Here is a 13,593-nt window from a genome sequence, read left to right on the forward strand (position 1 = left end):
CGTTACGATGTTTCCCACTGCACGCGGGATACCTATTCATATAAAGTGCATTGATTTGTCGTAATGGGGGAGAAAGTGAAATTACCAGAAATAATATTTTGCTTGCCGCCTTTTTGTGCATTCGCTGTTCTTATGTCGAGTCTTCTGTTTTGCTTTCGTGCAGCAAGGAAAGAGGGAGATTGCAATTGAAGTAACGCTTTGCTCGTTTAATTCCTTACAGCTTGCGTAAAACAAAGTAAATATCAAAGAGTTCTGACTATTGTTTCTCGTTTTTAACGCTTTAGTTAAAGGCTGTTATATCTAGAAAAAGACAATGAAATGAGAGGTAAGAATCAAACGAACACAATTATGCACTCGTGCACACTTTATTCAAGTTTCAACGACAGTTATGAAAGGACTAGTTTCATGAGCGTTTCAACCGAGTAGCTTGCAGTCCATGGGCAGGAGGGTTGCAGTGAAACGTGTTAACATTGTGCAATTTTTCAGTCACATAGAGGGGTCCATTACAAAGGGGTGTCCACATATTATGGCCCAAATGGGTAGGTTAAGCACTATGCTTCATCCTTAAGAAACAATGCCGATCTCTTCCCCCCAAAAAGCCCTGTCTATTTGCGTGCTGGAGCAGGAACTCTGCGGCCAAGATGGACACTTCTAATTACGAGGTCTCGTCTCAGTTCTTTGCACTGCGCTCACACATTATTTCCGCATCACCCATGGTGCATGGAATTAACCGCCATTCTTCTCTCCAATGTTCTGTCATGACCGCGCAGATTTCAAAATTGTGAGGGCCATAATGAGAGTAGTAATTAGCAATAAAGCGACGAGCTTCTTCTTCCGGTATTTTGTTGAAGTTGACCCTGTTGCCATTTAACTGTCTCCAGGTGCTTGGCAAATCTAGTTCCCGTTTTATTCCCAGCCAAATTATTTTATCTTTTATCAAACCACGTACAATCTTATTCTCTTCTTCTGAATCGACTACGACTAACTGGGCATCATGATCTTTACAAGCTTCCTCCGCTTCCAAGAAAGTCACATGATCATAGTCAGGAAAGAGGTAGCAGGAATCTATGAAGTTTTTCCAGCCTTCAGGACATTTTTCTGCGTATAAACAACATATTTTTTCTAAGTTGAATGTAGAGAGACTATTTTAATAAGGACAGTACAGCAAGCATGAATGCTAGGTTCTGCCCTACGGTTCCTGTATGCTATATTGACCTATTATAAGTTATAGTTCGAAGGCCTTTTCTTGAGTTGTTATGCTAAGATGAGCATTAAGTTGCGACTCTTTCTTTAACTATATTTTCGTCGTTACAGAACGTTGTAAACTCAGTCTATTCACGTCCTAGGAGGTTCAGATAATGAACGACCTTTACGTGGCTCCGAAATGCGTGGAATGGCATTTATTTTCACGTGTATTCAAGGGTGTAAGCAAGATATCCAAGCCACATTAAGGAGCAACCAGGATCGTTTCAAGTTTCCGAGATTGTGCGAAAAACCTTAAATAACAATAATCACAACCAGGTTTTCTGAGCCCGCGAGACTGAGCACCCCCATCAAACCATTGTTTTTTAACGAAAACCGCTGGTCAGCAACCTGGTTCTGGTCATTGCTGTCTAAGGTCTTCCAGATTGTGCGGGACCTTGAATATTGAGCCATAGAAGCTAATGTATTTAAGATAAATACAGTATTATACATTACCAATTTCACACGTTTCTCCCACATAGCTTTTCTTGCAACTGCACTTAAATCGTTCCCGTGTCGAGAGTTCTTTGGTACAGTGTCCGCCATTTTTGCAGGGATTAGGTTCACATGGGTTAGCAGCTAATCATACAACGAAGAAATGCCAGGTTAGTAAATTAAATCGGTTGAATTGTGGGAAATGCCACAATCTTGCTTTTTTAACAAGCAGATTTTTTTAACGATCTTCTAACCGTAAGGGTCTCCTCAATCTCTCTCAGCGATCGAGAAAGAAAGAAAATATTTCATCGACAACAAGCCCGCAAAACAATACATCACGAAAGGAAGAAATTTTAATACAACGAAGAAAGAATTTTTTGGGGGGGTTAGGAACATGCTTCTGTCGATATTATTGCGATTGCTCTTGATAGCGAAGCTGATAAAAGACGAACAAAAAAAAAATCGAGCAACCTTGTTCTTTTCATTCTTTTTGTTTGTGTCCGGAGGGTGAACTTTTAAGACAAAGATAACTATTGGAATGTGACTTAGTTATTTCGAGATATTAGTGCTGAACGTTTGAAAAAAGTTGTCCCGTTCATAAGGGACACCTCTCTAACGAACGAGAGTCAATCAATACGGTCGACTGGGCTTATTGTTTTCGCGTATATTTACTCCATTACGACGGTTGTGTAACGGGCAACTCTGAAAATCGAAGTGAAGTCTAAACTGATATATCTTTACATTATGATTGGCTAAGCACTGAAATTAGGGTCATTCAAGGTTAAGTCAATGGTGGACTGAGCAATATCTGGAAAATGAACACGAAGTCTCCGATAAAACGTATCCCTCTTTTGAATTTTAGTATATCCTATTGTTAGGTTATTGTTCATCACGTCTCAGCATTACAAGTTCTAATTATGAAAAAATGTTTGTGACATATTTGCACTTGTGACTCTACACACAAGCGAAGCAAAAGGTTGCTCGGGATTCCAAAGTACGCGTGCCCAGCCCCCCTCTCACCACACACAATGTTGTAATTTCAGACCTTGTCATCCTTTTCTTGCGACATCACGCACTGTGGCGTTCTGTTTCTTTGGGGGAGTGGTGCGTGACACCGCAAAAAACTGCTGTGAAGGAGACTACAGCAGAGCATGCTCGAGGCTAAGAAATATTGAAGGATTTGACAAAACTGAAGTTCATTCAATACAAACTCAATTCGCAGTGGTCTCCTGTGTAATCTTTAGAACAATGGCATTGGTATTTCTCATCTCCTAACTCTGTGCAGGTTCCTCCATTCATACACGTGTTCTTCTGACAGCCCTCTAAAATTTTTATTGCAGAGAGAAGAATAAGAGAATCACGGGAAAAAGAAAAAGTACAAGAATCAACTTGGACTAAGGAGTTAAGGAGGGTTGTAACAGTTTACGCATTTAGTTACTTATAGTTTGGTTCGAAATCATTTTGTTTATTGGGTACGAAATCCTGATATCAGACAAAACGGAAAGTTAATTCATAAAATATAGGAACATAAATCTATGGATGAAATAGTTTTTTCCATAAATTGTTTTCTAGACATATGAACTCAGTGATCCAGTTGGCAAACGAGCCCCACTTACTACTCACTTGAAACACAAGTCTTGTCTTTTTGTTTGAATCCTTGAGGACACTCTTCCACACATTCACCATTGTCGACTCGTTTGAAGTACAAGCAGGCGTTACAGTCTGTCGGCAGAGGATTCCCAGATGAGGTACGTCGGCATCCTAAACAATGAGGGGACAAAAATAATGTCGTATTCGTGATCCTGACACTTTTGCTACTTTAAAGGTTCCATTGCCGCCCTGTTTGAGGCAACTTGGACATTTGACTGGAGCTGTTATTCGGACGGAGTTCTCTCTTCTCGATACCCTCCTCAGTATCATGGTGGATAAATACCCGCCTGTTTTTACAAAGAAGGAGGGGAGGATTTTGGAAAAACAGATGAGTGTGTAATTTCGGAGGGTTGCCTATCGCCAAGTCAAGTCCACGAATAGCCTATCAACATTGCTGCGCTGTCTACGATGAATAAAATGGAGTGCAATCAATAAAGCGCGGAAAGCAAGTTAGAGTTCTCTTGGTGGGTATGCCGTTTTTAACGTTTCACGGGCAAACCGCTGGTTGATGGACTTAATTGAGTTGTCGTGGACTTGATCGTGACCAATCGTCGTGGCTTTTGTAGCCTACAAGATGTGATATTTTCATGACTTTGAATACACTTAATATGTGAAAGATATTCATGAACTGAGGAAAGAAGCATTTTGAGATTATGAATGTTACTAAAGCAGTAACGAAAGGGAAGCTTGGGTTTAAATCTCGTTCTTAAGCATGAATTTCCGCAGGCGCTCCTTTCGTCGCTGTTTAAGTGACACTCAAAGCTGTGATCATCTAAAATACAAACGCAGCCGTATGAATTTGAAAAAACTAAGCATCACCAAATTCCAACAGATGAGGCATATACCTTTTAATGGATCACACATCCCATTGCACTTCTGCACGCAGATATTAGTTTCCTCGTCCTTCTCTGTGTCTCCCTTGCACTTTGCTTTAGTTAGACTCCGCTTGAGTACATGGGCATCTGTAACTTCTAAGTCATCCTCGCCATTGCCAAATGCATAAAAACGCACGTGAAGGGGTTTTTCCTTGTCAATCATGGAGAGAAAAATTTCTCCGTGCTCAGTGGTACCTTGGGTTTTTCCATACTCTATGACTGTAGCATCATTTTCTTGCTTTACACAAACGAAGTAAGGTTGGTACATGATTTCATCGCCCAATCCAACCGCATCGACGTCAACACTGGACACCTTTAAAGCTTGCGACTGCAAAACACATGTTGAGAAAATAGTGCAAGTTGTTGCCAGCTGTCTTGACAAAGACTAGCCATAACTTAGGCAGGAGCTGGTTGATCTCCAGTTTGCACCGAGTGTAACAGAAGCTATGTAAATACATAACAAACAAACAAACAAACAAACAAACAAACAAACATTTTACCCAGGAACTGATTTTGCGGTCAATTCTACGGTTTTACAAAGTGTATCGTATGAATGAGAGTCAATTAATATTCTTGATTTAACTATCGTCTGCATTAAATGTCTAAAGAACTGAGTTGTCCTACCTGTGTACGGTTTTTACAGGTTTAACTGGTTTTTAGAACTGTGATGAAGGTAAGAGAGAAAGATGAAATTTCCGAGGGTGGGGTGGGGAGGAGCAGATTCTGGAATAAATAAATAAATAAACAAACAGCTGTTCGGGTGGATTGAGAAAAGGAAGCTACAAAGCATGGAGAGTCGAATGATGAAATATAGGGTCACATGTAATAACTCACCTTAAAGATTCCAACACCATAGGGGGATATCTGAACGTAGTACCAGGTGTCTTTGTCTTTAGGGATGGCAGAGAAAATAACAAATACCGTTCCTTTGGTTGATGCTGTGAAGTGAAGACATCTACCCTCTTCAGAGGGGTCAAATCTTAAAGCATTGGACCATTTTACATTGCATGGTAAGTAACCAACCACCTCACTCATTTGAAAGATGTGATCGGATGGCCACTCCACGCGAGCCAACTCACCACCAATCAAATTAGGATGAAGTGATGGAAACGTTTGTTGGGAAATGTTAAAGCCATGTCTGTCTAAATTCAAGGCACCCATTCGTTCGTCGTATTTAAGAAGAAGTCCATAAATACAAATGTAATGTTGATCAGAGTAAATATCGCGACTTCCACCGCGATTGCAACCGCTGAAGAAGTCAAATTTATCATCATCTTTGCTGACTACCCATTCTCCGTCGATGAACCTGACAAGGCATTCAAGGTCCTTGGGAATGTTTACTTTTCCGTGGTATGAACCAGTCAAGTCATCATCCATCTTGAAAATGGTTTTAAAGGGAGTATTGTGTGCAGTCATTTCCTTCCATGACGGTCTTCCTGCTTTAACTTGATATTTGTAGTTTTGTGTCTGGCATCCAGACGTACCAGCGGGCAGGTTCATTTCACTTACTGAAATCGATCCCTACAATTATGAAAAACACAAAGCAGTTAGCCAATAAAGATTACTTATTGTTGACGCAATGGAAACGAAAGTTGGGAGCTTGTTTTCAGGAGGACAGGAAATATTAAGGCTAGCATGGAGTTATTTGTAACTGTCGGCCGAAAGTACATATTTATTATTTAAGGACTGTGCCTACAAATTCAAAGGTATTTTTGCCCCGGCGCATGATTTTGCAGGAAATGTAGACCTTGACAAGTGTCATTGAAATCTAAAAAGAAAATTGGGTAACCACGCATTTTTCCAAGATAATTCATGAATTATATTTGTAAAAAGCTTTAAAATACAAAGCAATGTATGGCGTTCTTTCTCAAATTGAAGCTTAATTATCTCTCAAAAATGCATGGTTACCCCCAATTTTCTTTTTGGATACCAAGATAACTTACTAAGATCTACTTTCTCCGGATAGTTTCAAAACGCGCTAAAATATCCCTGTATTAGTGAGCATTACCGATAGGAAAATCGAGTATCTCGAGATGCGCAGAACGTATGCGCAATAACAATAGTAGGCACAGTCCTTAAAATACAACAAATTAGTATTTTTTCTGCGACTAATGCTAGTCGGTATAGAGTGAGAAGAAAACCGTTCGACTAATCTACCTCTTCCATATATACGTCAATGGCTCTCTTGAGAGATGTTCGCCTCTGTTGAATTGAATACTCTAGTGCTTCCCGGCTGAGGTATTCACAAAATTCTTTTACAAGAGTTCCGTTTACTGTGGAATTGTAATAGAATTTGTTAGTGCTTGGATCTCTCTTGAGCTCGGCTCTGTGTGTCTCACATCCGAAACTTGGTGCACTGTCGGGAAAGAGATCGGAAGGCCTGAAGTTCAGCAGGTCTGTGATGGGACTGATTGTAAATTTAAAGGCCTTAGGAAACTGGGGAATAGACTTCAACCATTGTTTAAACTCGGATTTAAAAGTTGGAGCGTAAACATCGGAGATTATTGACGCTATTTCCTGGTTTCCTCCTTGAACCGACATTGAAGTTGACGAAGTTTTCTTCTGAGCTCGTGATCGTTCTCCTTCTTTATCACTGCTTCTGGCACCAGCACTTGCAAAAAAAGTTTTAAACTCAAACTCCATCACCTCACTAAACTCTTCTTTACTCGACACTTGACTAGCTTCCATGCTTTTACGAATCTCTAGTTGTCCACCAAATCGTCCTGCTTTGATGTAATGAGTTCCAAAGCGCTGAATAAAGTCCTCTGCAACATAATTGAAATCAATGAATCGAGTCGAGTTAATGACGTTACCTACACCGATTGGTTATCTCTACAAGAGGAGACTCAACGCTTTCGGCTTTAAGTTCAATTTTTTTGTATTTCATTCACCCAGTAGAGGAGATCAGTGCCTTTGTTCATTTATTTGTATTTTAATATTTCTTAGTGCAATTTTTGAACAAAGTAGCCTATTAATCAAGGAGACGATAGTGACATAGCGGTCCGAAAGGGCTTATCAATGAGTAATCGGTGGACGATGTTAAAAGATTTAACTGAAACATTGTCGATCTTATGTGAAAGGCAACATTCTATACATCTGTATAAAATTATGGTAGGCAATTTTTTGTAAGGTTGTTTTAAAGCTCTTGTTGTGATGGCAACGGCACATCACTGGTAGAAGGTCTAAACAGTTTTTCTCATAACGTTCTAAAAATTATTACGATGACCCAGTATTTTTTCAAAAGAGGGTGGTAAAGGGTATTTTCGTGCACCGCGAATTGCCTTTTTCATTTTCCGTGAACTGTGAAATGGTCTCTTTTTTCTCGTGAAACGTGATTTTATTATCGTGAGCCGTGATTTTTGAAAACGATTATACGTGAAATGAGAATCGAGTGTTCAATTCACCGTGACATGTGTGAAGTAGCTCTTCATGTTTTTGTTTTTATTTTTATTTTGCGGGAGCGGGAGCAGGAGCCCCAGAAATTGTAACAGTAGCCTGTAGATATAACTCTGCAAAACAAGGTACAACAACTACATCTGGATTTCATGATTCACTGAAACCGTGAGCCTTCGACTGGTGGCCTCACTAGCCTTGACAGCTTCGTTGGTCAATCAACACGGCGAAAAGTAGCTCGGAAATCGTTTCAGAAGGTCGCGAGACTCTTCCCAAAGTAACCGTTCTGATGAGTTTCTTTATGGCAGACGGCTGTAGCCTTTAACAAACGCAAGAAAATTTGTTTGTTTAAAAAGTTCTTTTCTTTCGTAAAAAAAGGCAAATTTTATTTTCCGTGTAACGTGATGAAGACTCAACCCTCATAGAAGAACTGCAAGAAAATGAAATAATTCCACAGATTGTTTTTTTTTTAATTAAAAAAAAATCGAGAAAGTGAAATATCGGGATTCGTCACCCGTCACCGAGTTTGCGTTCCATATACTTGCAAAACCTAAGATGCTTTAATTCCCGGTTTTCACTATTTCAGCACACATTTTTCTTTCGAGTGTCTCTTGGACTCCATTCCCCGCGCGATCGGAAAACCTTACCTTGCAAAAGGACGAAGAAAAACACTCATTCCTTCCGCGGAATGATTTCCCTTAAATAAGAAAGAGTGGCCTGGTCGTAACTTTAGTGGATCGGTTCAACTTAGTGTACTAAGATTTAAATGATTGGAGGCAATTCTCGTGCTTCCTTCATGGGATTCATCAGGTTATCGAATTGTAAAATAACGGAAACAATAACCGTATTTGGTAACTCTTTAAGGTTTAAAATTTCCTGAGGCCTCTCCCATTAAGAAGACCTTCCCAACAAGGGGAATCCTTCCTCGGAACGAATGCCCAAAAAAAAATGAAATAATCTTACGAAATTTAATAGCTGCTCCTGTTGTGTAGTAAGATGTTGGTAACATCATAAACTCTCTGAGAAATCCCACGTTCAAATTGTCAGGTTTCACCACATCCATAAAAATCTCGTACCTGAAAGTAGATGCCGGTAAAGTACGATAAATGTAATCAAAGCTTTCATGAAATGCATGTTCTAGGTCATAGAAATGGGTGGGAAAGCACTGAATTTTGGGTCTAACTTGAGGTACGACAAATATATGGTGCCTCAAGCAGTAATGAAATTGAAGTCGGTTTGTAGTGCAAATTTTCATTGTTCCAGCCCAATAAGCTTATGTCCCAGTTTCCATATTCCTTGAAGAAACTTCAATGATCTTTCTGAGATCCGAGAATGGGATGAATGGCTCCAGCGGAGCTCAAAGAAGATTTCAAATAAAAATGCTTAGCAACATACCGGTCCACGTCAATATCAAACACAGCGAGATACTTTTGAGCGCCCTCAGTTGTCGAGCTTCCCCAAGCTTTTTTAACTCCACCATAAAATCCAAAACCTGAGCCAGAGGCGCCAGACTGCTGCTCCAAATATTTCTGATATTCTGAACGACTGTAAAATACTTGCATATTTGCACTGGTATCGTAAACTCCAAGCAGCTTCATAGTGTCTGGAATCATTTTGCCGTTGTAGCTACAAAACGGGAAGAATTCTGTTGATAATGAAAACTAAATAGGCTAAACTAAGGCGTTAACTGGATAAAATAAAAAGAACGTTTCATTACATGAAATAGTGACCTTCACTGGAGTACTAAACATTAAAATGGAATCGAATGTTGTCTGCCTTGCAGAAGATAGTTACATAAAAGGAGAAATTAATCAATACTATCAGTTTCATGTTAAATTGTACATCTAGTAGCTGTGAGTTGTTTGTTCCGTTTACTGCCGACATGCACCTTGAAAATGGCCGAAATGCTCTCCCACATTAAGAGAAAACCTCAAGTAGCAGGGAGTAGGCGATGCAAAAAGCAAGAAAGTTTGTTCCAGCTATAGTAACTACGCTGGTGAGATCTGGCAGAATTTAATTAATGACGTAATTTTTGAATCTAATTATGAAATGATACTTTAATGTACCGTTGCTTTCTAGCACAGGCCCTTTGTACGAGATCCATTCTACTTGACTCTGGACTGTAATCGCCGCGACCATCGAATCCCACCCCAATAAAAGTTGCACCTGGTATGAGGTCCTGTGGAAAATAAATAAGTAATTAATAGGTAATCTTCCCTTGAAAATCTGCTTGTTCCCGAAATTGCCTCCAAACACGTTCGCAGCTAAGTATTTTATTCCTAAAATGGTTTGTGTTCCCTAAGTCTTTGTAGCCTTGTTCCCCGTTCCTCAGTTCAAATTAGCCATGTTTTTTTGTTCCCCATGCAGCACCTTTGAGAGGCTTCTCCTAAGAAAAGCAGACTTACCAAGCATATTGTCGTTGCCCAGGTGGCGTCATAGCATCTGTCACCTGGCTTGTAGCCTGATCCAAAGCAACCATTCATTATCAAGCCGCCTGCTCCAAACGGGAATGTAAAAGGTGGCTGTCCATTAACGGTTGGGGCAGGTTTAGATTCTGGCTCAATTTTTGCATTCATGTGGTATCCGGGCGGAATAAACAAATCATCCGTTTGCCAGCCTTTGTCACCAGTGATGTCAAGTTTGATCTGTCCATTATCAAAGAAAATTCAAAGGGGGAACTTCAGATTACTTAGATTCGTTCAGTTTTTGTGTGAAGATTGAGCAGGCATTAAGGCATTAAGAGAGACAATCTAGAGTATAAAGTTATTCGCGGGACTTTCTGAGTTCCGGTAAAGCGTTTGAAACAAAGGTCTGACCAGCAAGTGATAAAGGAAAGGAAAGAAAAGGAACTTTATTTAAGTGTCTAATCTTCTAGCGCTGTAGAGCACTAATCGGGGACACTGTAAATTGAAATTAACAAGTTAACGCAAATGAAATCAAATGTTGGTTTTTTGAGGAGAGGGGAAAACCGGAGTACCCGGAGAAAAACCTCTCGGTGCATAGCAGAGAACCAACAAAGTCAACCCACATATGACGCCGAGTCTGGGAATCGAACCCGGGACATATTGGTGGGAGGCGAGTGCTCTCACCACTGCGCCATCCCTACACCCCTGCGGTGCCAATGTGATGACAATGAAAACAACTTAACTCGGGTTGGATTTGGCTAGTCCATTAAAAACTCGCTTATTAGCTCACTTATTTTAGCCAAAAATTCTGCAAAGTACCAATGTTCTAATTACGGCTATGAAATGATTGCAGAACGTTAAGCTGCAGGAATGTGTTACACAGTTGGTCTCCAAGAGAGTCCACGGTTAGGGAGTGGCACCAGTTTTTGTTGCGCAGTTCCTTATAACTCTGCGGGACAAACTTGAAACCTGTCTTCAGGTCAACCTATACAAACTGTGACAAATTGTTGTTACCTCCTCTCCAAGAAATTTGTCGCTCTTTTGTTGCTGTTTTTCCATATTCTCCATTTGTTTTTCTGCTATTTTGCCAGTCATTTCTATGCCTTTTTCGCCAGCTTTGGCTGCCATTTGTGCAGAGACTGGGTCGACTCGCTTTTCCAGTTTGCTATTATAATTCCTCTGCCATGAAACAAAAGAGTGCTCAAGATAATGCTGACCCTAAGCTATACTTGGGACGCTTTTGCTTTTAAAAGGTTGACAACAGGTGGTGGTTCTGGTAGTACATTGTGTATACAATCATCGATTTTTAGTGGTCCTGATCAGTTCAGTCTGCGCTCAAGTTTCAATTCCAGTATTTTCGTTTATTCTCAGTTTTAATTAATCAACCAATTGGTGCACTGAAAAAATGGCTCGGTCCACAATTCTTGAAAATTACATGAAGGTTTCTGGCTTTGCAGTCTCGATTTTACGAGGTTGCAAAACTGTTTCATAAATGAGAGTGAGGTAATAGCCCTGATCACGGCTCATTGCAGGTAGTCGAAAAGAATTTATTGGAACCTCAAGGGTTTTAAGTGAAAGGAGGTGGAGGTGTTCTTCCCGGTGAATGACTTTTACATTAGCCCAGTCGATGGAGTGACCTGTGTCCTTAAAGCCTTGAGACAACTTGAAGCACAGTGCGATCACAGGCTTGTACTGATTTTCGGTGTTCATTTAGATTAGTGCCCAGTTTTCTTATTTCATTACAACGTTTACAACTATTGTGCATTGTTACATTCTTTACAAAATTAAGAGGGTGCGCAAGGCTTTACTCAGCAACGTGAATAGCCCATTTGTTCTTTTCTGCCAAATAACTAACACTTTGGTATTCCAACGAGATATTTTACCTTTGAATTCTCTTTTTCATTATAGTGCTTTTCGTCTCTACCTTCCAGTTGTCGCGACAGAAGTTGGATTGCAGTATCCAGTAATTTTTCTCCAAGACCATTATTCATGTTCTAGTAGAAGGAAAGAAATATCTTTGTTAACGTCTTATTTCATTCAACAGCTTCTTTTTGAATCTCGGTAATCTTTTTCTTTAATCGCAAAAATCTTGGAACCTGGTTGTTATTATGTAATTTTTTTATTATCAAAACACGATAGAATGATTGCCTGATTGCTGAAACATTGATTTAAAACAAATGTCTTAATTCTCCAGTTTCTGCTCATCGGAGGAACAGTATTCTAAGAATGGAATAATGAACAATTTACTTTAATTAGACAGCCATTTTACTTAGTTATAGAGTCTTAGTAAGCTCATAGGTTATTTCAGTATTTTTCATTGAGTGAATGTGGGCTAATACAAATAAATGGCAAAATTAGACCCTTATTTGTCAGCAACTTGTATTCTGGGCTTATATGAGTTGGTTATAAACAATCACGTTCGAAGGAATAACTCTTTTATTAAATTTTAATAAATGCTGAATTCTTGGATACTCGGAAATTTAGCTTCCCGACTCAGTTTTTCAGCCCGAGAACACTGGGTTGTGAGGATAAGGGATAGAAACTGATAACCGATATTTGAAAAGCCAGCGGGTAACACTAAGAACGCAATACTGACGTGAGGTGAAAAATTTAATAGGAGCAAGTTATCAGACAGTCACTGACAGTAGGAGATATACTGCAGACTGAGGTCTTTCCACGGTAGTATTCCATCGTCATTAAACTGATAAAACAAATTGGATTTAAAACTCACGCTCCACTTAGACAAGTTCTTCTTTGTCTCTGCTGCGTTTTTCTTCGCATCATTCAGCATGGCTCTGTTGGAGGACCTCCGCTCTTTACCATCTGAAAAAGATCATAGTTTCCATAGATAAACTGGTTATTATGAAACTCTGGAAACTTCAAAAGCGGAAACTGTGACATCGCGCTACATGTTAACTTGACCGTGACCATGAACAATCTTTAACTGAGGTTTTGAATAAATTAATCGAATTTTTTGGTGTCATTTAGAAAAAGGGCGTGGTTTGTGTATGGTCATGGCCAAAACAGTGAGCAAAACATAAAAACAAAGAAACGCATCGAGTTTCATTATCATATCCATATATTGAACTTTGAAGAGATAAGTCTGAATATTGGCGACCAGAGTGTTAAATGTCCTTACCTTGGTCTCTTTGCAACTCGTTTTGGATTTTCTTTACCGCTGCTGTAATAGCATTCAATTGCTTGCTTGAGCCAGCTGAAAAAACCTGATGCCTCTGCTTTAAGACCTTATGGAAGCCACTTTCTGTTCTGCTTACTACGTTACCTAATGGATTCGAATCATTAACACAATTCTTAACTTTTATTGTATTGTTGCACAACTTACACTATTTACTGACGAATGTAAACAATAGAAAACTTTCATAAAAATTACTTGACTTTTCTAAAATTGTAAGTAAAGACAACGTACTGACCTCTGCAAGCTACAAAGAGGATCCAGAAAGCTAATATGAATCCCAGGTAGAGCTTCATCTTCTACAGAAGCCGAGGTAATCAACAATTGTACCCTGTTAAAATTAAAAGGTCTCTTGGTACATTTTTCACTGAGCATGTTGAAAGGTGCCAAAGACCTCAGA

At 39.6% G+C, this 13,593-nt stretch overlaps 1 protein-coding gene across 1 annotated transcript in view; it reads right to left on the minus strand.

Annotated features, from left to right (window-relative positions):
- Positions 1 to 670: 670 nt before the first annotated feature.
- The window catches only part of LOC138001305 (uncharacterized), a 13,221-nt gene continuing 298 nt past the window's right edge, over positions 671 to 13,593 (minus strand). Inside the window, exons 2-16 of the mRNA XM_068847957.1 lie at positions 13,140 to 13,283; positions 12,732 to 12,823; positions 11,884 to 11,994; positions 11,015 to 11,179; positions 10,001 to 10,240; positions 9,662 to 9,774; positions 8,991 to 9,221; positions 8,559 to 8,671; positions 6,360 to 6,967; positions 5,037 to 5,723; positions 4,173 to 4,530; positions 3,301 to 3,438; positions 2,889 to 2,999; positions 1,699 to 1,821; positions 671 to 1,098 (exon numbers count right to left, since the gene is read on the minus strand). Of these exons, the coding sequence (XP_068704058.1) occupies positions 671 to 1,098; positions 1,699 to 1,821; positions 2,889 to 2,999; positions 3,301 to 3,438; positions 4,173 to 4,530; positions 5,037 to 5,723; positions 6,360 to 6,967; positions 8,559 to 8,671; positions 8,991 to 9,221; positions 9,662 to 9,774; positions 10,001 to 10,240; positions 11,015 to 11,179; positions 11,884 to 11,994; positions 12,732 to 12,823; positions 13,140 to 13,283 (3,662 nt within the window). The remainder of the gene's footprint in view (positions 1,099 to 1,698; positions 1,822 to 2,888; positions 3,000 to 3,300; positions 3,439 to 4,172; positions 4,531 to 5,036; positions 5,724 to 6,359; positions 6,968 to 8,558; positions 8,672 to 8,990; positions 9,222 to 9,661; positions 9,775 to 10,000; positions 10,241 to 11,014; positions 11,180 to 11,883; positions 11,995 to 12,731; positions 12,824 to 13,139; positions 13,284 to 13,593) is intronic.

Source organism: Montipora foliosa, chromosome 4 (genome assembly GCF_036669935.1).
Source record: "Montipora foliosa isolate CH-2021 chromosome 4, ASM3666993v2, whole genome shotgun sequence".
In the NCBI taxonomy this organism is placed as follows: domain Eukaryota; kingdom Metazoa; phylum Cnidaria; class Anthozoa; order Scleractinia; family Acroporidae; genus Montipora; species Montipora foliosa.